We start from the raw sequence: 24,538 nt of genomic DNA on the forward strand, positions 1-24,538 counted from the left end.
GACTCACCGAATGGACTCTTCACAATGACCACAGACTGGATCTCCAGAGACTCGCTGACTCCGTACTGGTTCTGCGCAGAGACTCTAAAGTAGTATCCGGCGTTTTCTATCAGGTTGGGGACTCGGCAGGTGGTGCCAGAGACGGAGGAGGACACCAGGTTCCACACCTGACCTTCCTTGGCCTCACGTTTCTCCACGATGTAGTTGGTGATCATGGAGCCTCCGTCGTCCTTGGGAGCCTTCCAGCTGATGACCATGGAGCTCTTCAGCAGGGCTTCAACGACCAGAGGGCCCTCGGGGATGCATGGTTTATCTGTGGGAATGCATTGAAGTATATTTAAACTGCTCAGTCAGGGGTATACTCATGAGTTTAGAGCGACTGCTGTTAAGAAAATACAATATTACATCTTTTGTCAATAATGCACGTTTTTCGACCAATGTCTAAAATTGGACAAGACCAATCAACATTTATTTTAAATTCAGACCTTCAAACATTACGTTGGGGCTTCATGTCTTTGAACCCCAACGTGCACAGCCTGCCCTAAACCAACTTAGGTGTGCTGTTACCTTGGATCTCCACGCGCAGCGACGTGTCGACGGAGCCGTACACGTTGCTGAGCTGCACCTTGTAGCGGCCGGCGTTGGTCTTCCTCTGCACGTTCCTCACCACCAGGTGGGTGTAGCTCTCCGTGTTCTCAGTGATCACGTTCTCCGATGTGCTCAGAGGCTTCTTGTCGTAGAACCACATGATCTGAGGGATGGGACGTCCGATGTAGACCACGTGGAGGCGGAGGCTGGTTCCTGCGCCGGCGTAGTACTTCTCCTTCAGAGGGAAGCCGGGGTGGAACTGCGGCGCTGCTTGAAGGAGCAGCTTTCCGCTGGTCTCGACCTCGCCGGCCTGGTTGATGGCGCGGCAGGTGTAAACGCCCTCGTCCTCCTGCTCGTCCGTCAGGACGCTAATTGAGTGGTTCCTGCCGTCCGAGCTCATCTTGTACTTGCGGCTCTGGATCAGCTCCCTGCCGTAACGGTACCACTTGATCTCGGGCAGCGGGCGGCCGACGATGGCGCAGGTCAGAGTGCCGGACTCCCCGAGCTTCGTGGTGACGTCTTCCATCAGCTCCTTCAGAGCGGGAGCCTCACCGACTGCAGGAGCATCAGGACATATTCAATTAAATATAAAACGTTTACAACCGGTCTGTTTCCATTCTTAAATGACTATAAAACCATTTTAATATGCACATTATTTACTGTCAAACCGTCTCGGCAAACGATACAGTGTAAGGTGGCCTAAATTAGCGCATTTGTATAAAGTACTAAGATATTTAAATGATAATGTTTATTGACTAGCTAGCCCATATTGATTCCAGCCCACTGAGCGCGCTCACGTAATCACCCCAGGATTACAGGCCGAGTTATCTTTTCTGTATTCACTTTTCCAGATTGTATTTTCATTCCTGAACAAAATAAACTTTCAAAACATTATCAAACAATATTTTAGGGGCCTAGAAATCTCATAAAAGCTCCTGCGTCCGCTCACCGCTCAGCTTGGTCTTGATGCCCATGGGCGTGCGGCGGGGTCGGCTGAGTCCGGTCTCGTTCTCGGCGAAGATCCTGAACTCGTACTCGGTGGCCTCCATCAGGCCGCCCATGGTGAACTGCCGGTCCTTGGAGCGCTCCTTGGTGCACTTCTTCCAGGCGCTCTCTCCGGCCTCCCGGAACTCGATCCAGTAGCCGAGGATCTCTTTGCCTCCGTCGAGCTCGGGCCGCAGCCAGTGGATGGTGATGCAGTCTTTGGTGATGGAGATGATGTCGATCTCACCGGGCTGGCTGGGTTTGTCTGCAGGGACACAGAGGGGAGCAGATTAGAACTCGTGGAAAGACGTGTATGTAAAACCAGTTCTACAGAAACCCACGATTCCACTTAAATGAACATAAACACAAAACACAGCCTTAGGGAAGCTTATGGCTGCCCATACTGGAAATATGCCCTTTTCCAAAACCTTATATACTTTATGTGATTAAGAAAAAACCTCTAACACGTATTGGAGGCGCCTGCTGTCATCAAAAGCGCCAGGATTTGTGGGAACATTCTGGAAAACGGTCTGCCCTTGATTGCAATCCAGCAAATAGACCTTTGATTCTAAACTCTGCAAGTTTTGTCTTAAATAAAGAAAGATTTTCTTCCACAAGCGTGACGTTAATATTATGTATTCTGTCACAATCTAAAACATCTGCAAATAAGAAATAAAATAAGAATAGGACGATTTCTCTCCGGTGTTGCACAAAGACGAATCTGAGTGAATTCCTGCAGAAACACCCCCGTCCCGTGGTCTCACCGAATGGATCCTTGCAGACCACGGACTCCGAGGGGGGTCCGGCCTCGCTCTTGCCGATGTCGTTCTGCGCGACCACCCTGAACATGTACTCTGCGTCGGGGATGAGTCCGGAGACGTTGTACATGGTGGTGGTGATGTGGGTCTTGTTGTGGCGGACCCACTTCTCCGTGGACACCTCCCTCCTCTCCACGTAGTAGCCGGTGACTCTGGAGCCGCCGTCGTCCCTCGGCCGAGTCCAGGACAGGGCCACCGTGGTCTTGGTGACCTCCATGATCTCCGGGGGGTTGCTGGGGGGCTCTGGTGGGCCTGGAGGGGGATATTAGGTGTGAGTGAAATCTTTAAGAACAGCTTATAACTCAAGATATCTGTCCAAATGTAAAACAGGGACCTGAATTCTTGGAGCTTTACATTAGAGATGAAGCTTTCCTGTACAACTGTATTACAATAATACATCATAAAGTGTTGTGGAAGACAGGGAAGTACAAAGTAAGGACTACATGGCGACTAAAGAATGAATCTGAACAGATACTCACACAGAGGCGTTTTGGGCGTGACGGCCTCCTCGGACTTCAGACACCTGCTGATGCCGAACTGGTTCTCCGCAGAGATCCTGAAGTGGTACTGCACGTTCTCCTTCAGACCCTTCACCACCAGAGAGGTCTCGGTGACCCGGGAGTCCACGGTGCACCAGGCGGCCTTCGGCACCTCCCTCCTCTCCACCACGTAGCCCAGGATGTCGGATCCTCCGTCGTCTGAAGGCGGCCTCCAGCTGACGCGCACTGAGCGCACCTGGATGTCGTCGTACTCCAGAGGACCTTCAGGAACATCGGGGCGGCCGATCACCTTCACCTGAGGGGGGGGGGGGGGAAACGTTCAATAACATCTACAGACAACGCTTTAGTTTATCCATAGAGCAACTTCACACACTCTCATAACAACGATACACACACCACCACAGCCTGAAGCTGTTTGAACAACGGGCGATTCATTTTGTAACATAAGACATTTTAATAACGATTAAAAGTGTTTTTTTAGCTTCGACTTCATGTCATGTATAGTCCCCGTGGCGTGTAAAGGCCTCACACTGCACCTACACAGCGAAGGTTTCAAATAAATCAAAGTACAAAGAATAAAATAAACACCAGAGACGATAACTAACGATAATCTAGGAATATATACTTGGTTTATTTTGGGTTATACATTTTCTCTAAATTGGGATATGTTTGGTTGTAGTTTTAGTCGGGGTTTTCTCCTTTATAGATAACGTTGGAATTGGTTATTATTTAGGGAATTAGTTGGTTTTATTTGGGGGTTATATCTTTCTGTACGTCTGGTGAAGAATTGGCTTTAATTATATTTGGTTATAATCCAGGAAATCGTTTGCGTTGTTTCCCAACATGGGTGACATGCCAGGGAAGAAGTGGGTTTGGGGTTCTTCACAATGTGGGACTATAGTTGGTTAGGGGCGATATATCCCATAATAACCCTGTAGCCCCCCCCAGGGTCAGCGTGCCCCCTCACCTTGATGTAGACGGCCTTCTTGCCGCACTTGTTCTCCAGCACCAGGTCGTAGGAGCCCGTGTCGTCTTTGTGCGCCTCTTTGATCACCAGCTCGGTGACGTCGTCGTTGGAGGCGATCATGGCGCGGTGGGCGATGTCGCGGCCGTCCTTCGTCCACTTGCAGGACGGGATGGGTTTCCCTCTGATGGGCACGGACAGGCGGATGACGCCGCCCTGCCGCACCACGTAGCCCTCCTCGTACTTAGCATCCAGCTCGCACTCGGGGTAGCCTGCAGGGAACACGGATTACACGCACGTTTACATAAGAGGCAATATCTCAGGGCGATATGTTAGAGACAGAGGTCTCTACAGAGGGGCTCTGGAGGTAGAGACATGTTAGAGACAGAGGGGCTCTACAGAGGGGCTCTGGAGGTAGAGACATGTTAGAGACAGAGGTCTCTACAGAGGGGCTCTGGAGGTAGAGACATGTTAGAGACAGAGGTCTCTACAGAGGGGCTCTGGAGGTAGAGACATGTTAGAGACAGAGGTCTCTACAGAGGGGCTCTGGAGGTAGAGACATGTTAGAGACAGAGGGGCTCTGGAGGTAGAGACATGTTAGAGACAGAGGTCTCTACAGAGGGGCTCTGGAGGTAGAGACATGTTAGAGACAGAGGTCTCTACAGAGGGGCACTAGAGGTAGAGACATGTTAGAGACAGAGGTCTCTACAGAGGGGCACTAGAGGTAGAGACATGTTAGAGACAGAGGTCTCTACAGAGGGGCTCTGGAGGTAGAGACATGTTAGAGACAGAGGTCTCTCCAGAGGGGCACTAGAGGTAGAGACATGTTAGAGACAGAGGTCTCTCCAGAGGGGCACTAGAGGTAGAGACATGTTAGAGACAGAGGTCTCTACAGAGGGGCTCTGGAGGTAGAGACATGTTAGAGACAGAGGTCTCTCCAGAGGGGCACTAGAGGTAGAGACATGTTAGAGACAGAGGTCTCTACAGAGGGGCACATGTTCATGGATCTGGGCTCCGCTCACCCAGCATCTCCTGGACCTTCACCACCCCCGGCACCTCGGCTGCCTCCCCGGTTCCTCCAGGGTTGCAGGCGATGACTCTGAACTTGTACTCGGCGCTCTGAGGCATGTGAGTGAGGGTGTACTCGCAGATCTTGGTGGGGGTGGTGTTGCACAGGGTCCACTCCACCTGGTCCACCTTCTGCATCTCGATGAAGTACCCGGTGACGGTGGCGCCGCCCTCCTCCTCCGGCGGCTGCCAGGCCAGAGACACCGAGGAGCGGGTGGTGTCTGTGACGGTGGGGCGGAGAGGAGCTCCAGGGGGGTCTGAGACACAGAGAAGACTGTTAATACACTGAGGCATTAGAGGGTATTAACATAGTAACCCAGGTGGGGAAAATACTGCTACACTGAGGCATTAGAGGGTATTTACATAGTAACCCAGGTGAGGAGAATACTGTTAATACACTGAGGCATTAGAGGGTATTTACATAGTAACCCAGGTGGGGAGAATACTGCTAATACACTGAGGCATTAGAGGGTATTTACATAGCAACACAGGTGGGGAGAATACTGCTAATACACTGAGGCATTAGAGGGTATTTACATAGTAACCCAGGTGAGGAGAATACTGCTAATACACTGAGGCATTAGAGGGTATTTACATAGTAACCCAGGTGGGGAGAATACTGCTAATACACTGAGGCATTAGAGGGTATTTACATAGCAACACAGGTGGGGAGAATACTGCTAATACACTGAGGCATTAGAGGGTATTTACATAGTAACCCAGGTGAGGAGAATACTACTAATACACTGAGGCATTAGAGGGTATTTACATAGCAACACAGGTGGGGAGAATACTGCTAATACACTGAGGCATTAGAGGGTATTTACATAGTAACCCAGGTGGGGAAAATACTGCTACACTGAGGCATTAGAGGGTATTTACATAGTAACCCAGGTGAGGAGAATACTGCTAATACACTGAGGCATTAGAGGGTATTTACATAGTAACTCAGGTGAGGAGAATACTGCTAATACACTGAGGCATTAGAGGGTATTTACATAGTAACCCAGGTGAGGAGAATACTGCTAATACACTGAGGCATTAGAGGGTATTTACATAGTAACCCAGGTGGGGAGAATACTGCTAATACACTGAGGCATTAGAGGGTATTTACATAGTAACCCAGGTGAGGAGAATACTGCTAATACACTGAGGCATTAGAGGGTATTTACATAGTAACCCAGGTGAGGAGAATACTGCTAATACACTGAGGCATTAGAGGGTATTTACATAGTAACTCAGGTGAGGAGAATACTGCTAATACACTGAGGCATTAGAGGGTATTTACATAGTAACCCAGGTGAGGAGAATACTGCTAATACACTGAGGCATTAGAGGGTATTTACATAGTAACCCAGGTGGGGAGAATACTGCTAATACACTGAGGCATTAGAGGGTATTTACATAGTAACCCAGGTGAGGAGAATACTGCTAATACACTGAGGCATTAGAGGGTATTTACATAGTAACCCAGGTGAGGAGAATGCTGCTAATACACTGAGGCATTAGAGGGTATTTACATAGTAACCCAGGTGGAGAGAATACTGCTAATACACTGAGGCATTAGAGGGTATTAACATAGTAACCCAGGTGGGGAGAATACTGCTAATACACTGAGGCATTAGAGGGTATTTACATAGTAACCCAGGTGGGGAGAATACTGCTAATACACTGAGGCATTAGAGGGTATTCACATAGTAACCCAGGTGGGGAGAATACTGCTAATACACTGAGGCATTAGAAGGTATTTACATAGTAACCCAGGTGGGGAGAATACTGCTAATACACTGAGGCATTAGAGGGTATTTACATAGTAACCCAGGTGGGTAGAATACTGCTAATACGCTGAGGCATTAGAGGGTATTTACATAGTAACTCAGGTGGGGAGAATACTGCTAATACACTGAGGCATTAGAGGGTATTTACATAGTAACTCAGGTGGGTAGAATACTGCTAATACGCTGAGGCATTAGAGGGTATTTACATAGTAACTCAGGTGGGGAGAATACTGCTAATACACCGAGGCATTGGAGGGTAATTACATAGTAACTCAGGTGGGGAGAATACTGCTAATACACCGAGGCATTAGAGGGTATTTACATAGTAACTCAGGTGAGGAGAATACTGCTAATACACTGAGGCATTAGAGGGTATTTACATAGTAACTCAGGTGAGGAGAATACTGCTAATACCCTGAGGCATTAGAGGGTATTTACATAGTAACCCAGGTGAGGAGAATACTGCTAATACACTGAGGCATTAGAGGGTATTTACATAGTAACTCAGGTGAGGAGAATACTGCTAATACACTGAGGCATTAGAGGGTATTTACATAGTAACCCAGGTGGGGAGAATACTGCTAATACACTGAGGCATTAGAGGGTGTTTACATAGTAACCCAGGTGGGGAGAATACTGCTAATACACTGAGGCATTAGAGGGTATTTACATAGTAACCCAGGTGGGGAGAATACTGCTAATACACTGAGGCATTAGAGGGTATTTACATAGTAACCCAGGTGGGGAGAATACTGCTAATACACTGAGGCATTAGAGGGTATTTACATAGTAACCCAGGTGGGGAGAATACTGCTAATACACTGAGGCATTAGAGGGTTGCGTATGGAAAGGCTCTCTAGTTATAACACAAGAAGTAAATGATGCTGATTTCTTCCCGTACCGATGGGGTCCATGGCCACGGTGATCTCGGAGGCCTCGCTGTGCTTCCCCTCGCCCCGGGAGTTGATGGCGGTGACGCGGTGCTCGTACTCCTGGCCCTCGATGAGCGCGGAGGAGCGGAACCGCGTCATGGTGACCGGGTTCTTGCTGATCTTCATCCAGCGCTCCGACTGCGCCTCCTTGCGCTCGATGATGTATCCGGCGATGGTGGAGCCGCCGTTGTCCTCGGGGGCGAACCACGTGAGCGTCATGCCCTCGTGGGTCACATCCAGGACCTCCGGCTGGCTGGGGGCGCCGGGGATCGCTGTGGGGGGAACGGGGGTTTAGTTCAAGCTCAAAGTCGTGGTTTAAAACTGCCATTTGGAAATCTGCTAAAAACAAACAGTTATCGAGAGACTTCAAACTCAAACTGTGATTGCAAATTACTCGTTTTTTCCCTTCATTTATTATGTGTTGCATTTAAATCAAGGTGAACATTAATATAGGGCAGCAGGGACGAGGAAAACTGTCCCGAAGAGCTTGTATCTTAACTGTGAAGCTGGATTTGAAGCCATTTATACAAAATACAAAATACTCCCTTTTTGTACCTGTACGTTTACTTAAAACCATGATCAAAAAGGTTTTAACTGCTAACTGGTTGTTGTTGTTGTTGTTGTTGTTGTTCTCTAGTGTTTATTTGTTGTTTTCTCTTGAGTATCTAAAGAAACTACAGTCCCGTGATAAATAACCCTCGACTCCAACAGGAAGCCCTCAATAAGACGTGTATTCCAGGAGGAAAGATTGAGATGGACTCACTCTTGGGGCTCTTGTTCTCGACCACCTCCGACTGCAGGAACCTTCCGACTCCGAAGCGGTTCATGGCGGCGACGCGGAACACGTACTCGGTTCCCTCGGAGAGGCGGGAGAACTTGTAGCAGGGCCGGGTCACGGACTCGGACACGGTGAACCAGCCGGGCCGGTGGGCGTCGCGCTGCTCCACCACGTAGCCCGTCACGTTGGCTCCGCCGTCTTTCTCCGGAGGATCCCAGCTGGTCGTCACCGACAGCCCGTCCACCTCCTCGATCCGGACCGGGCCCACCGGGACGCCGGGCTTATCTGAGGGGACACCGGAGGAATGGGATATTTAATGATGTGCACTTCATTTAATAATAAATATAAATGAGTATATAAATGTTTGGAGACACAAAACAAAAAAAGAATTAATTTAGTAAATCTAAATCTCTACCACGAAAGATATATTTTGATATTCAGTGTCTCTTACCGAGGATGATGACCTTGATGACCTCTCTGGCTTTGCCCAGGGCGTTCTTCACCTCCAGGGCGTAGTCCCCGGTGTCGTTGATGGTCGTGTCGCGCACCGTCAGCCGGCTGCCGTCGATCTTGATGCGGTCGAGGCTGTCCTTCAGCTTCTCTCCGGAGAAGGACCAGGAGCAGACGGGCAGCGGCTGGGCCACCACGGGCAGGTTCAGCTCGATGGGTTTCCCCCGGTGAACGTACACGATCTTCTGAGGGATGCTGGTCATGTCGATCTTTGGCATCACTAGACGCAAAGAGAGAGGGGGTTATAGTCAGCTGGTCTATCTGTTAGGGATGGTGGTGCAACAAAGACGTGCACGGCCAGGAGTTGGACAGGTTGTAAATATATAACTAGAATATAAATATCCATATCATCCACATATTGTATTTGTTTGCAGTCCCAACGACTAAAAGTTGGTAAAAGGATCAGGTTCTGCTGAGTCAGTATTCCTACAGTCCAGATTACATTATATTTAAAACTTTTTAAAATGCTAATCAAAATAAAATGTACAAGTCGAAACCTGCGTAACGTTAAAGACAGAAGCAATGAATAGAAAACAATAGATAATAACCCTAGCTCCAATTTATTAATAATTTGATTCAAGACATTTTAACCAATTAATGAAATCACTTTTAATACTATTTAAGCTTTTTCCAGGTTATAGCCACGTCCCAGTTCTGTAACGAGATGTCTCACCCTTGATGTCCTGGATGGTTGACGGGGGTGACGGTGTCCATGGCTCACTGGCCCCCTGCTGTTAGTGGCTCTGACCCTGAACAGGTACTGGTCGTTCTCGGTGAGCGCGGTGACGGTGTGCTGAGACGCCGACGCCTTCACGGAGGCCACCGCGGTCCACCTCTCCGATCCCACCTTGCACGCCTCGATGGAGAAGCCGTTGATGCGGCTTCCTCCGTCGTGCAGCGGCCGCTCCCAGCGCAGCGTGGCCGACGACTTGGTGACGTTCACCAGCTGCAGGTCGAGCGGCACCGACGGCACCTCGCACACCAGCACCGCCTCCAGGGTCTCGCAGGCCTCGCCCACGCCGTAGATGTTCTCCGGCAGCACTCTGAAGAAGTAGTGCACGCCCTCCTCCACCCCGGTGATGCGGAGCAGCGTTTTCCTGCACTCCGTGGTCACCGTCTTGTAAGACTTCATGCTGGCCTCGCGCTTCTCCACGATGTAGTTGCTGACGTGGGCGCCGCCGTCCATGCTGGGAACGTCCCAGGTGATCACCACCGACTCCTTGGTGTAGTCCTTCACGTTCACAGAGCTGGGGGGGGCCGGGCGTGTCTGCAGGGGGGGGGGGGAGATGTTAGGTTACAGTCTTTAGGAAGATTGATTTGACTTTGTATTACATGTTTATTTAAGACTCTTCCAGGATCTCAATATTCCTTTTTAAAAAGACTCTGATTCCGGGGTCTACTCCAGGACTACAGGAACACAATACGTCGTCTTACGGCTAGATGTCTTTTCATTTCTCAGCAACTTCCCGTTTCAAAAGTTAATTAAACCCAGAATAACATGTCTCCCTGTGGGACGCCGCTCTGTGTCGTACCGTAGACTTTGACGAGGACGACGACGCTCTTCTTTCCCGACGGGTTCTCCGCCTCCACGATGTATTTCCCGGAGTCGTAGCGGTTGACCTTCTCCCCGTCAGGGCGGTGTAGCTTTCCGTGTTCTCGATGTGTCCCACGGTTTCTGCAGCTCAACCCCCGTCTTCCTCCAGGAAATCACCGGGGCGGGGCGGCCGTTGACGAACACCACCAGGCGCAGCGTCCCACCGGCACGCAGACACACCGTCTTCTTCAGGTCGTCCGACAGCTCCAGGTCCGGGACCTCTGCAGAAGATTGAGGAAGTCAGTAATAATAAAGTATCCTAGTGCTCTTGGGCATTTCCACTCGTCTTACTGTTTGAACTTCCCATAAGACCGTTAATGCTGTTACATTGCTAAGAGTCCCTGGCTCTATCAACCTCTCACTTCCAGAGAAAGGCGAGGTTAACCACACGATGTTTAATAATAACTTCATTTGCTCGGAGAAGTGACATGTGCAAAACGGACGGTGTCTACTTCAGTGTGAAGTGTCTTTGTGTCGTAATGTGAAGACTTGTTTCCCTGACTCACCGATCCTCTCCAGCGGCTCCACCTCGGCGCTGGCCTCGCTGAACTCTCCGGTTCCCTTGCTGTTGATGGCGGCGACTCTGAAGCGGTACCTCTTGTTGGAGGCGAGTCCGGCGGCCACGTACTCATTGGTCTTCAGGGCCTTGGCGGTGGCGCGGTACCACTGCTCCGTCCCTTCCTCCAGGATCTCCACCACGTAGCCGCTGACGTCGCTGCCGCCGTCGTACATCGGGCGCGTCCACTTCATGCTGATGCTGTGCTTCGTGGTGTCCGTGATGCGAGGCATGGAGGGGGTAGCCGGCGTGTCTGTGGGGAAGCAGAGCCATCAATAAAGCTTTTCAAAGTACTTTGTTGATCCTAAGTTGGGACATGTTTGCAGAAGCTTTTCTTTCTTTCATTGTACATGGACAATGAAAGGATTCTATTGCCTCTTACATGTGGGGTCTTTGCAGAGGATGTAGGGCGAGGCGTCGCTCGGCGTGCTGTCTCCAGCAGCGTTGACTGCCGTCACCCTGAACTGGTACTCGCTGCCCTCCAGCAGCCCGGCGATCTTCAGACGGGTGTCGTAGATCGTGTAGTTCTTGTTCACCCGCGTCCACCTGGTGCTGCTCTTCTCTCGCTTGTCCACCAGGTACGTCTTGATCTCGCTGCCTCCGTCCGTCTCGGGCTTCAGCCACTCGATGACCACGTGCTCTTTGGCCACCGCCGTCACCTCCGGAGTGCCCGGCTGAGACGTGATGGCTGCAGGGAGAGGGGGGGGTCAGAGTCATGGAAACCACACATCTACTTCCTGTCCATGCACAGCGTGGGATTAAACATGGGAGCATTTTAAACCTGGAATTCAGAATACTGAATATTCATCTGAAAACATTTTGTTGTTTTTTTGCTAATATCTTAAAATATGAATCTTAACTTTTACGTTTTATAAACCGATGAAATTAAGATGAATCAAAAACATTCATTCCTAAATAACTGGAATGTATGAATGCAATAGCTGAAATGATCACTCCCTGTGTATTCATTCATCCTGCAGGGTTTCCAGACCTTCTCAAACTTCAAAGTCAAGACCCTTTCCAGGCCAGACTCCCCCAAAGTCAAGACCCTTTCCAGGCCAGACTCCCCCAAAGTCAAGACCCTTTCCAGGCCAGACTCCCCCAAAGTCAAGACCCTTTCCAGGCCAGACTCCCCCAAAGTCAAGACCCTTTCCAGGCCAGACTCCCCCAAAGTCAAGACCCTTTCCAGGCCAGACTCCCCCAAAGTCAAGACCCTTTCCAGGCCAGACTCCCCCAAAGTCAAGCACTTTCAATGACCCGTGTCCTTCTATGTCTGTTTTCCAAAACCTGATATTTTCCACCATCTTATTTTCAATCATTTACCTTGTTTTTGTCACAAAACCCCGTTATAAAGGTCTACCTGGTCGAATGTACTTATTGTAAGTCGCTGTGGATAACAATGTAATGTAATAATGCAGTTGTAGCATCTCGTGCTTACCCTCTGGTCCCTAAAAAGAGTTACTTACTGTAAGCGTTCCTGGCTCGGACGGGCTCGGACTCCAGAGGAACTCCGACTCCGAACTTGTTGACTCCGCGGACCCTGAACACGTACTCGTTGTTCTTGATGAGGTGGCTGCTGACGCAGGCCAGCGTCTTGCACTCCGTCTCCATGAGCACCCAGTTGAGGCGGCTGGTTTCGCGGCGCTCCACGATGTAGTGCGTGACGATGTCTCCGCCGTCCTCCAGGGGAATCTTCCAGGACACGGAGCACTTCTCCTCCGTCACCCTGCTGATGGTGATGCTCTCGGCCGGCGCTCCGGGGGTGTCTGCAGGGGGAGGGGCGGAGTTACGTCAGAGTTTAGTTCATATGTCTACGGCTGCTCAGCGGAGGACCGAGTCCAGCAGGAACGCCCACGATTAGAAACACTCCAGTGAGTTAGACTCAAGATGTAGACTTTCCAGGTTTCATCATTGTTAAGACTTGAAGGCATGTTGATACTCGTTAAGGCGACTATATTAAGAATGAAATGTTTCTTTGAACCTTTGAAGCCTTTTTATGGCTTTGCAGGAACCCTAATTAGCATCAGAGAGAACTTAAGTGCTAAAGGACCTCATAATGCACGATAACACCTTCTGTTACAGGATTATATATGAGATGCACTAATGACCTACCTGTTTGTAGTTTCTCTAAATGATGAACTAAGTATATATTTACCTCTAATAGTACACGATAAAGAATGTGTTGAATATATTTTGTATTTTTAATCTGAATCTGATCGTTAGGAGCCAACAGAGTTATTTAATAATGTTTACAGTTCATTTTCCCGTCTGCTCACCCAGGACTTTGACGTTGACGACGGCGGTCTTCAGTCCGTTGGCGTTCTTCGCGGTCAGGACGTATCTTCCCGTGTCGTAGCGGTCGCAGCTCTTGACGACGGCCATGGCTCTGGTGGCGGTGTAGGTCAGGGAGTATTTCTCTCCCAGCTCCAGCATCTTGTCGCCCTTGGACCAGAACACGGTGGGCTCGGGTTTCCCGCCCACGGCGCCGTCCAGAACCAGGTCTGAGCCGGCGTTGATGATGACGGTCTCACCCACCAGCTTACTGTCCAGCTCAGCTTTAGGAGGAGCTGCAACAGAAGCCACAATCAGAGGTTATTCCAATATTGCTGCAATATCATCAGGAGGAAAGAATAACATTTTGCTGAGATTTATTTACAAAAACCAGATCAAAATAATGCAAGATCACTTAATCATGATGGTGATTTGTAACAACTTTAAAATGCCTGTTTGGTTTGTTGAGAGCTATGCTACCATCATAGCTGCTGCATCATGACTGGTCTTCAGTGTATGCCCCTGGGAGCTTAAACAATGAGAACCTACAGGTTTCATAGCTCTTGTACTCACAGTATTCATCCTTGCATGTGACCGGTCCGGTGATCTCGGAGGCTGCGCTGTGGACGCCGGCCGCATTCTTGGCGATGACGCGGTACTCGAAGGTCTCTCCCTCTCCCAGGTTGGTGACGGTGAAGTAGTTCTCGCTGATGGTGGTGTAGTTGCACTTAAGCCAGCGGTTGTCGTCCCACTCGTCCGTGCTGTGGACTTTCCTCTCCACCACGTAGCCCACGATCTTGCTGCCGCCGTCGTTGGACGGGATGGTCCAGCACAGCGACACTGAGTTGCGAGTGATGTCCGTCACCTCGGGTTTACCGGGAGGATCTGAGATGGAGAAGAGGGGTCATTAAGCTTTAACTACAAAGCCTTTAAGATAAGATTCGTGATTAGATTAGATTCAACTTGAGTACTGAGACGACTAAATGCAGGTCAGATGCGTACTGGTGCCCTGAGGAGTATCATGTTTCCCATTGTTTCAGATATACCGTACTTTTCGGACTATAAGCCGCAACTTTTTCCCCCATTTTTCTGTGTCCAGCTAACGGCCACTAGGGAACCTCCTAGATCTATGGGTTTTACAGGTAAAATTAACCACCTTTAACACTACGGGCTCTATGACCGGTCCGCGCCCGCCACCTTTAAGCGGCGGGCTCCAGCAGGAAAAGCTGGAGGCCGGAAAAGAGTGAGACAGGTAGCGCGCCAAAGTAAAAGTGGAACCGAGAGACAGAACGAGAGCAAGACAGACGGACAGTTTAGCTGCTGCGGCTCATATGCCGGTGCGCATTATAGTCCGGAAAGTACGGTAGAAGCTCTTGGCTGACCAAGTCTGTTGGTGCACATGCTGAACGACCTGGCATTGACGTAGAGAAGACATTAACGTTTCCTCACCAACAGGATTGAGGGCCACCACGGGTCGGGAAGCCTCGCCGGCCTTGCTGAATCCGGAGATGTTCATGGCGTAGGCCCTGAACTGGTACTCCAGGCCCTCGATCAGGTTGGACACCTTGTAGTGGCACTCCAGGCAGGGCAGCTTGTTCTCCCTCACCCACAGGATGGTGTTCCTCTCCTTCTTCTCGATCCAGTAGCCCGTCACCTTGCTGCCGCCGTCGTCATAGGGCAAGTCCCATTTGATGCCGATGGCGTTCGCGGACACGGAAACCACGTCTGGACGAGTTGGAGGACTTGGAGGAACTGTGGAGGGGAATGGTGGTTAAGATCATATGGAGTTCTTCCTTTGAAGTAAAGTACATGCTTGGGTAAAAACATTTAGCTTCGTTGATGAATCCAAATGGAAATTGATTTGCATGTGAAAATAATTTGTAATTGTTTGGATGTGTTCAAGCTGCCAATTCAAACAAACCCCAATAAAAAGGTATTTCCATTTACTTGTGTCTCCCAGAACTTACCGAACGGATGCTCGATGACCACTGCAGCGGACTCGGTGGACTTGCTGACTCCGAACTTGTTCTCGGCGCACACCCTGAAGGTGTACTCCATGTACTTGGTGAGGTTGGTCACTTTGATGGTGGTTCTCTTCACACTGGAGTTTACGACTTGCCAGGAGGCGGAGCCGGACTCCCGTTTCTCCACGATGTAGTTGCCGATTTCCGTGCCGCCATCGTCGGCTGGCTCGGACCAGGACAGGCTGCAGGACTCTGAAGATACTTCAGAGATCACCACGGGGCCTGCGGGTGGAGTCGGCCTGCCCACGACGACCACGGTCACTGTGAACGTCTTCACACCGGCGACGTTCTCCAGGATCAGGTAGTACTTGCCGCTGTCGCTTCTCTTGCTGTCTCTCACCGTCAGAGTAGTGACCTCCTTTGTGGTGGTGATGCAGACTCTGTCAGACTCCTTCAGTTTCATCTCCTCCAGCTTCCAGGCGACCTTGGGTGCCGGCCTGCCGCTGATGGGGATGCTGATCGTGAAGTTGTTGGAGATCTTGCAGGTGATGAGCTGGTTGGTGATGCTGCTGAGGTCGGCTGTGGGTTCGATGCGAGGCTCCTTGATGACCACGGAGCTGAAGGTGCCCTGAGGCTCGCTGGTTCCAGCATCGTTCTTGGCACTGACTCTGAAGTCGTACTCTGTATTCTCGATCAGGCCCTCCAGCAGCATCTTCATAGATCTGGTCTCTCCGCCGACGTTCCAGTGGTCGCTGCCTTTAGCTCTGAACTCAACCACGTAGCCTCGGATGCGGCTGCCTCCATCATGCTCGGGCTTCAGCCACACCAGGGAGGCTGTGGAGTTGGTGGTGTCGACGACATCCAGTCTCCTGGGGGGTGCCGGCTCCTCTGTGGCCATGACGGGCTCGGTCATCTCGAAAGGCTCTCCCTGGCCGTACTGGTTCACAGCGATCACCCTGAACACGTATGGTATCCCGACGTCCAGATCTGTGACCCTGATCATCTGGCGAGAGGACTTGCTGCTGACCTCCTGCCACGCCAGGCGGCTGGCCTCCCGCTTGTCCACGATGTAGTGGTGGACCCGGGCTCCGCCGTCATTGGCGGGGGCGTCCCACATAACCGTTAAGGCTCCGCGTGTTACGTCTTTGAAGGTAATGGCTGCCGGAGGTCCGGGAGTGTCCTGCACTTTGACAGTGAAGGTGATGGCCTTGCGACCGCTGTTGTTCTCCAGGGACAGGGTGTATTTGCCGGCTTCGTACCTCGTGCAGCTCTCAATGGTCAGAATGGAGCTGCATTCCGTGGTGTTAACGTCAGCCATGACAGGCAGCTCCCCGTCTACCCTAGACCAGGTGGCAAGAGGCACTGGTTTCCCCCTGAAGGGAACATGGAGGGTGACCGTGCTGCCATTCTTCACAATGTGAGTCTGCTTGAAGCTGGCATCCAGTTCGATCTCAGGAGACCTGAGTCGGTCCAGAGCCTGAACAGCATTGGGCAGCCCTGAGGACTCGCCCTCCCCGGCCCCGTTCAGAGCGCTGACCCTGAACTTGTACAGCTCTCCAGGCACCAGGCCCTTGGCAGTGTAGCTGGTGTGGATGCATATCTGGCTGTTGACTCTGTGCCACTCCTCCAGACTGGCCTTGCACATGTCGATGTTGTAGCCGATGACTTCCAAGCCGCCATCAAAGACAGGCTTGGTCCATTCCAGGGTGACAGAGTTCTTGGTGGAGTCAGCGACCTGATCAACAAGAGAAGACCAACGGTTATTGTCACACAGATCTGGGAATTTGAATGTTTCCACGAATGCTTATTCTCTTTGCAATGTTCCTGCAGTCCTACCTTGATCAAAGTGGGTGAGCTGGGAGCGCTCGTTGGCTCTCTGCACTTGATGAGCCTGGAAGTACTGCTGGCCGGTCCGATGCCAGCTCCGTTTTCTGCCATGACGCGGAATTCATACTCGTTGCCCTCGGTGAGGTTGGTGACACGGTGCCTCAGCTCTGTGATGGTTCTCTTGGAGGAAACCTTCAGCCAGCGTAAGCTCTTCTTCTCTCTCCTCTCCAGGATGTACTGCTTAATCTCGTTGCCTCCATCCGACCTTGGTCTCGTCCAGCACATGGTGATGCTGTTTCCAGTCACATGGGTGGCGTCTGGGGTACCAGGGGCATCCGGCACGGCTGAAGAGAGCAGGACATATGGCATGAGGATAAAGCAGATTGTGAAGTATAGGGTCATTTAGATAAAGTACCCATGAGTGACTTACTGTACTGCATCTGTGCCACGAAGGGATCAGAGTCCAGAGGTTTGCCAACGCCAGACTTGTTGACCGCAGAGATCCTGAACTGGTACTCGTTGCCCTTGATGAGGTTTACGGCATTGTAAGAACAGGCTTCGCACTTGGACGTGATCATGGCCCAGGAGATCCTGGACGTCTCCCTCTTCTCCACCACGTAGTGGGTGATGGCAGCACAGCCATCGTTCTCCGGCGGGTTCCACCACACGGTGCACTTCTCAGCCGTAATGCCGGTGAAACGGATGGGACCCTCAACAGGTCCGGGGGTGTCTGCGGGGAAAGAGATCGTAGAGGTTAAACCGTGTTTAATAGTATACACAGGTTGGACAGTGATTGAATCGTGCGATATCAGATATAGTAACACAATCAGCCGTGTTCACGAACCTTGCACTCGCACGTTGGCATCAGCCGTCTTGGAACCGGAGCTGTTTTTCGCCTCTATCGTGTAGATGCCTCGGTGGTCCCTGTCAGCATCGCGTATAAAAAGACTGCTGGTGCCAATGTCGGAGGTGATCTCAACGTCATACATGGTCCTCTTGTCAATCTCTTTGCCGTTCTTATACCAGATAACCTGGGGCACGGGACGCCCGACGATGCTGCAGCTGAGCTTAACGTTCTCACCGGCCTTCAGGGTGAGCGCCTGGTCTGCGGACCACTCGATGTCTGGAGAGACTGGAGACACAGAGAGGACACACTCATTGGGAATCTGTACAATCATAGGGTGTCAGGAAACGTCTACTCATGATCATCTGGAAAGACTTACTGCTCTCGTCCTTCGTCATAATGTACCCAGAGGAGTTGGACGGTGGACTGACTGTGGCCACGGCGTTCCTGGCAATGACTCTGAACTCGAACCTGTCCCCAGAGGAGAGACTGGTCACCGTGAGCTGGGTCTCGCAGACATCGGTGAAGTTGCATCGCAGCCATTTGCCTCTGCCTTGGCGCCTCTCCACACTGTAGCCCACAATCTTGCTGCCGCCATCCCTCTCGGGGACGTCCCACTTAAGGGTGACGGAGTCTCTGGTTACATCGATGCAGACGGGTTTGCCCGGTGGATCTAATTGAGAAGAGAAGGAAGCATTTCATTCATAATGTTTGAATGTAAAATCATTGTTTATGTTGAACTGCGTCTGTAAGTAAAAGCTATCCCCCAACATATAACGATGTCCTTGTGTGCGTGTACTTACCAACAGGGGCGATAGCGAGGGCATGTTTGCTCTGCTCGCTAGCAGGGCTGAGTCCAGCGTTGTTCTCCGCACAGACTCTGAAGGAGTACTCCAGACCCTCGATGAGACCAGTTATCCTGTACTCTTTGTTGGAGATGATGGTGGAGTTCACCTTCTGCCACAAGAGGCTGTTCCTGTCCTTCTTTTCAACATGATATCCCAAAATGGGGGATCCTCCGTCAAATTCTGGGGCGTCCCACCTGATGGTCATCCCATCGCAGGTGACATTGAAGGCCACTGGTTTCGGCGGGGGTCCTGGAGGTTTGTACTGGTGCTGGGCAACAACTTCTGCGGATGCCAGAGACACACTGATCCCAAACTTGTTTTCCGCACGGACTCTGAACTGGTACTGAGTCCCCTTGACCAGGTTAGGGATTTTGAAAGTGGGCCTGACGACACTGGAGCAGACCATCTTCCAGTTGGCCTGGGCGGTTTCACGCTTCTCCACGCTGTAGCAGGTGATCTCACCGCCGCCGTTGTCCTTCGGCTCGTCCCACGAGATGATGATACTCTGTGCTTTGATCTCATCGAAGCGGATGGGACCAACGGGCACCGAGGGGGGTCCAAGAGTGATCACGTTGATGTCAAAGTAGTTCTTGACGGTTCTGTTGTCCAGACACAAAGTGTACTGGCCGGCATTCTCCTTCTTGACTCCTCTGACTGTGACGGCCGTCTTGTTGTCGGTAGTCCTGAAGCGCACCTTGTCACTTTCCTTCAGTGGCTGGTTATCTTTCAGCCAGCTGATGGAAGGCAATGGTTTCCCCTTGAAGGGCAACTCGATGTGGATGTTCTGACCAACTCGGACAGCAAGCTCTCCGTTAGGGTAGTCAACCATGTTGGCTTCAGGCAGGATGATGAAGTCCTTCACTGTGATGGGACCAATCTGGGAGAAGTCGCTGTTGCCCTTCTCGTTCTTGGCGAGCACTCTGAAGTCCATTTCAGCCTTCTCCGTGAGTCCCGTCACTTCGCAGCTCAGGCGCTTGCATGTTGCTCCCAGAGTCCAGGTAGGATCTTCGATGGATCTCTTCTCAATGATGTATTCAGTGATGTAGCTGCCCCCATCGTGGTCGGGTCTGGTCCACTGCAGGGTAACAGAGGTCTTTGTCGAATCCGCCATCACCAGGTTCTTAACAGCTCCAGGAGTTTCCGTGGCTCTTACAGGTTCAGTAGTTTCGCATGTCTCGCCAACACCGTACTCATTTTCAGCAGACACACGGAAGAAGTAAGCTGTATCCTCCTCCAGGCCCGTCACCTTGTACGTTGTGTTGGTACACTCGGCATTGATCACATGGTAAGCCTTCATGGTGGACGCCTTCTTCTCCACAACGTAATGTGTGACAGGGGAACCGCCTTCGATGAGAGGAGCCTCCCAGCTGAGGCTCAGGTGTCCTCTCGTCACATTCTTGATCATGAGTTTCTGACAGATGGCTGGACTGTCCAGAACCTTAAGGGACACAATGATGACCTTGGGCTCTCCCACGCCGTTCTCGATCTCCAGCAGGTACTTGCCACGGTCGTCGCGGCTGACCTTAGGGATCAGGAGCGTGGTGCCGCGCTCAGTGCTGGTGATGGTGTAGCGGTTGTCAGCAGCAATGTTGCGGTCGCCACGTCGCCATGTCACGTTGGGGGCGGGGCGTCCCTTCAAGGGGATACACACCTCCACGTCGCGGCCGGCCCTGGCTGTGTACTGGGTGGTCATGGGAACGTCCAAGTCCAAATCGGCCTCCTCTGTTGGAAGGAAGGAACACAAAGAGCGGGAATTCATCGTCAGTGAGGAACATCCATAGCAAAGCAATCCAATACAACAGATGATACATATGGTTTCATGGAGTCATGCTTAATAACATGCAGGGATCTACAAGAATACGAACCCAAGATATCCTTGGCTTGAAGCGGCTGGTACATTTTGATGTCTTCTCCTTTGCCCTTGCAGTTGACCGCAGAGACTCTGAAGAAGTAGTATGCTCCAGGTTTGAGGTGAGACACCACGTACTCGCAGGCCTTGACCTGCGGGTTGACGATGGCCCATTCTTTCTCCTCTGAATTCAACATTTCCAAAAGGTAGTGTGTGACTTCACTTCCGCCATCGTAGACGGGCTTCTCCCAGCCCAGGGTGATGGAGGACTTTGTGGAGTCCACCACACGCAGCTTGGACGGCTCACCGGGAAGATCTGAGGAAGACAAAAGCGATGAGTTAGTTAGTTTTTAGTTTAGTCAATTTATTGAACATGTCAGAAACAAAAAAATATAACAATAATATATATATATTCTCTTTTTTCCTTTTTTTCACTCAGATTAATAATTCTAACAAAGTACCAACAAAACAAATAATAACAAACAAAATAAATAATAATAATAATTTTCAGATAGTCTCTGTTCGTGTTCAACAGGGGCAAGAAGAAGCTGTCCTGGTCCTCCCCCCTCTAACATATATTTAGAGGGGGTAGGACCAGAACAGTCTTTTTAAGCTTCTGAAGAATGTTGTCAGCAATAAAGACCTTAACAATTAAGAAGTCTTCAAATGTAACTTTGTAATGCGAAGTCATAATAGTAAGCGTACCGATTGGGTCGTAGGCCTTGTAGAGGTCAGAGCCCTCAGAGTAGTTCCCTGCTCCGGCCTTGTTGACAGCACACACTCTGTACTGGTACTCGTTGTTCTCCGTCAGGTTGGTGACCTTCTGCCTGGTGTCTCTGATGGTGCCCTTCACCACCTTTGCCAAGAAAAACCAAGTTAGGATCCTCACACACGGCAGTTACTCATTTGGCTTGTACACTTCAGCGCAACGTGTGTACGTGTACGTCGGCAAACAAACCTTGAACCACTGCAGACTCTTCTTCTCCCTCTTTTCCAAGTAGTATCCGTCAATGTCGCTGCCTCCATCCACTGCTGGTCGTTCCCAGAGCACGGTCATGGTGGACTTGGTGATAATGGTCACTTTCGGCTTGGATGGCTCGCTAGGAGGAACTGTACACAATCAAAATGTCCAGGTTAGACGAAGTGAAATGCTTCTCTTAGAATTGTAGTTTGGCACATAAAATAATTCAGTTGTGTTTTTCATTCTGCTTCCTTACCAAACGCGTTCTTTGCGACGATAGGTTCGGACTCCAGTGCGTCTCCGATGCCGTACTTGTTGACTCCACGGACTCGGAAGATGTACTCATTTCCTTCGATGAGTCTGGGCACGTTCACAATGCAGTCTACCAGCTTCTCTGACACGATGGACCACATGATCCTGCTGGTCTCCCTCTTCTCCACGATGTAATGCGACACCATGGCCCCGCCCTCATCGGAAGGAGGAGACCACATGATGGTGGCCGTGTTGGCCGTCACCTTCTTAAACTCGATCTCGCCATCGGGGGGGCCGGGCTTGTCTGGATGGGGAAAGGACGTATTCGTGCATGTTATGGTCAAACAGTATTTAAATAAATGTTGTGCCACAGTCATGGTTATAGTCTTTAAATGTCTAAATACCTTGAATGAGCAGCCGAACAATGGCGGAGGCCGATCCCATGGAGTTCTTCACCCGGACCTCGTAGGTTCCCGAGTTCAAACGAGTGGTGTCGTTCAGGAACAGACTGGTGGACTCAAATGTGTGTTTGAAGGCGAGCTGGCTGCTCGGTGCCAGCTCCCGGCCGTCCTTAAACCACTCGATGGTGGGAGCCGGTTTGGCAATGATGTTAAACGTGAGCTCCACACTGGCCTCAGCCCTGTACTTGACCTCACTGAAGTACTCTTGAGGTATTTCAATCTCTGGGGCACCTAGATACATCAACATACAGGTATGCGAGTTAAAATAAGGATGCATGTAGTATAGAGAGAACATAGCAAGGACTGTTGCCTGTTCTGTTCAAATATGATATCAATTCTTAACACACATATTCCCTTGCACTAAATGTGATAGGAAACAACGACCTACCATAGGTATCCACGCATGTGGCTGGTCCAACCACCGTGGATGGGTTGCTCACTGAACCGACGGCATTCTTGGCCATGACTCTGAACTCGTACGTCTCGTCCTGGGTCAGGCCAGTCACGGTGTAGCGGGTGTCCGTGACATTGGTGAGGTTAGCCTTGGACCACCTGGCATTCGCGCCTTCTTTCTTCTCAATGACGTATCCGTTAATGGAGGATCCGCCATCGTAGTTGGGCTTGTGCCAGGCCAGGCTGATGGAGTGCTTGGTGATGTCGCTAATGCGGAGGCTGATGGGCGGCTCTGCAGGAACACACAATAACAACCCACGGTAAGAGACTGTTGCTAAAGACTTCAATCAGATGTCTTGAATATCAGAGACATGTTACTACGTTCCACTCACCACAGGCGTCGATGGCCAGCACGGCATCGGAGACCGTGCTGAAGGGGCTGTTTCCTGCAGCGTTCTCCGCTGCCACCTTGAACTCGTAGATGAGTCCAGCACTGATGTCGGTGACCTTGTAGTGTGCAGCACGGATCACCATCTTGTTGACTTTCTGCCAGAGAATGCTGTTCCTGTCTTTCATCTGGAGGTGGTAGCCGAACACGTGGCTGCCACCGTCTGACTTCGGCTCGTTCCAGGCGACAGTCACGGTCTCCTTGGTAACAGCGGTGATCTCTGGGGTCGATGGAGCTTCAGGTACAGCTGTGAGGTCAGATTCGAAGAGGGTTAATGCCATAAAAGAGAAGACGTGTACAACATGTGACACAACATGGAAGCAAAGGTGACTTACTGTAAGGAAGGTTGACAGCAACGGTTTCTGAGTCAATGTGCTCACTGATGCCATATTTGTTTTCAGCTCTGACCCTGAACTGGTACGCCAGACCCGTGGTCAGCTTCATGATCTTCATGGTGCAGCGAGCCACGGCAGAAGACACTTCCACCCAGTTGGCTGAGGTGACCTCCTTCTTCAGGATGACGTAGTTGGTGATGGGGCTGCCGCCTTCGTATGCCGGCGGGAGCCACTCCAGGCTCACGCTGTCCTCTGTGATGTCGAACATCTGCACGGGTCCGATCGGAGCACTGGGGCGGTCCAGAACCACAATATTTAAGAAGGATGTTGTGGTTCCATTGGAGTTGGAGGCAATGATGTCGTAGCGTCCCGAGTCTCCAGCAATGCTCTCGCGCAAAGTGACCTTGATGCTGTCGGGGGTGACTTCGGAGTTGAACCTCATGGTGGATTTGAGCAGCACGTTGTCCTTGGACAGGGAGACTTTGGGCAGAGGCCGGCCGGTCAGTGGGATCTCACACTTCAGGTTGGAGCCGGCTCTTACGTACACTGTGTTGTGTGGGAAGTCATTCATGTTCATCTCGGGAGATTCTGGAGCACAAAGGGAACAAGGAGAGATGAAGCAAGGGAACAGACCCTGGCTAAACGCCTTCATCGACTGTTATTTCCTGAATCTGAAAGATCTGGTACTCACCGAGCTGGTCCTTGAGCAGCACCGGGGTGAGCATTTCCTTGATGTCACTGAAGCCGGCGTGGTTCTCGGCTCTGACTCTGAAGAAGTACTCGGCATTCTCCCTCAGACCGAACACCGTGAAGTGGACGGACTTGGTCACACCGCACTTAACCCACTTCTCCTGGCCTTTCTCCAGAGCTTCCAGCAGGTACCCGGTGATCCGGCTTCCTCCGTCGTGGTCGGGTTTGGCCCACGCCAGGGCCACACTCTCCTTGGTCACATCAGTTGCTCCTAGCTTTGGTGGTGGACTTGGTTTTTCTGGGAACAGAGAACATCGTGTGTGTT

At 51.0% G+C, this 24,538-nt stretch overlaps 1 protein-coding gene across 1 annotated transcript in view; it reads right to left on the reverse strand.

Annotated features, from left to right (window-relative positions):
* Positions 1–24,538, reverse strand: part of LOC117442744 (titin-like) — a gene marked incomplete at its 5' end in the record, with an annotated part of 210,055 nt that overhangs the window by 9,784 nt on the left and 175,733 nt on the right. The window contains 36 exon segments of the mRNA XM_071202478.1: positions 8–313; positions 568–1,143; positions 1,538–1,837; positions 2,337–2,642; positions 2,870–3,185; positions 3,858–4,126; positions 4,877–5,179; positions 7,602–7,904; positions 8,396–8,695; positions 8,862–9,140; positions 9,594–9,644; positions 9,647–10,187; positions 10,436–10,548; positions 10,551–10,593; positions 10,596–10,735; positions 11,021–11,323; positions 11,453–11,758; positions 12,537–12,836; positions 13,347–13,637; positions 13,915–14,226; positions 14,791–15,093; positions 15,309–17,040; positions 17,142–17,476; positions 17,563–17,862; positions 17,977–18,264; positions 18,356–18,649; positions 18,780–20,546; positions 20,690–20,989; positions 21,379–21,529; positions 21,632–21,783; positions 21,891–22,190; positions 22,291–22,578; positions 22,736–23,032; positions 23,133–23,435; positions 23,524–24,111; positions 24,215–24,511. Coding sequence (XP_071058579.1) covers positions 8–313; positions 568–1,143; positions 1,538–1,837; positions 2,337–2,642; positions 2,870–3,185; positions 3,858–4,126; positions 4,877–5,179; positions 7,602–7,904; positions 8,396–8,695; positions 8,862–9,140; positions 9,594–9,644; positions 9,647–10,187; positions 10,436–10,548; positions 10,551–10,593; positions 10,596–10,735; positions 11,021–11,323; positions 11,453–11,758; positions 12,537–12,836; positions 13,347–13,637; positions 13,915–14,226; positions 14,791–15,093; positions 15,309–17,040; positions 17,142–17,476; positions 17,563–17,862; positions 17,977–18,264; positions 18,356–18,649; positions 18,780–20,546; positions 20,690–20,989; positions 21,379–21,529; positions 21,632–21,783; positions 21,891–22,190; positions 22,291–22,578; positions 22,736–23,032; positions 23,133–23,435; positions 23,524–24,111; positions 24,215–24,511 — 13,353 coding nt within the window.

This window comes from Pseudochaenichthys georgianus, unplaced genomic scaffold (genome assembly GCF_902827115.2).
Source record: "Pseudochaenichthys georgianus unplaced genomic scaffold, fPseGeo1.2 scaffold_465_arrow_ctg1, whole genome shotgun sequence".
Classification (NCBI taxonomy): domain Eukaryota; kingdom Metazoa; phylum Chordata; class Actinopteri; order Perciformes; family Channichthyidae; genus Pseudochaenichthys; species Pseudochaenichthys georgianus.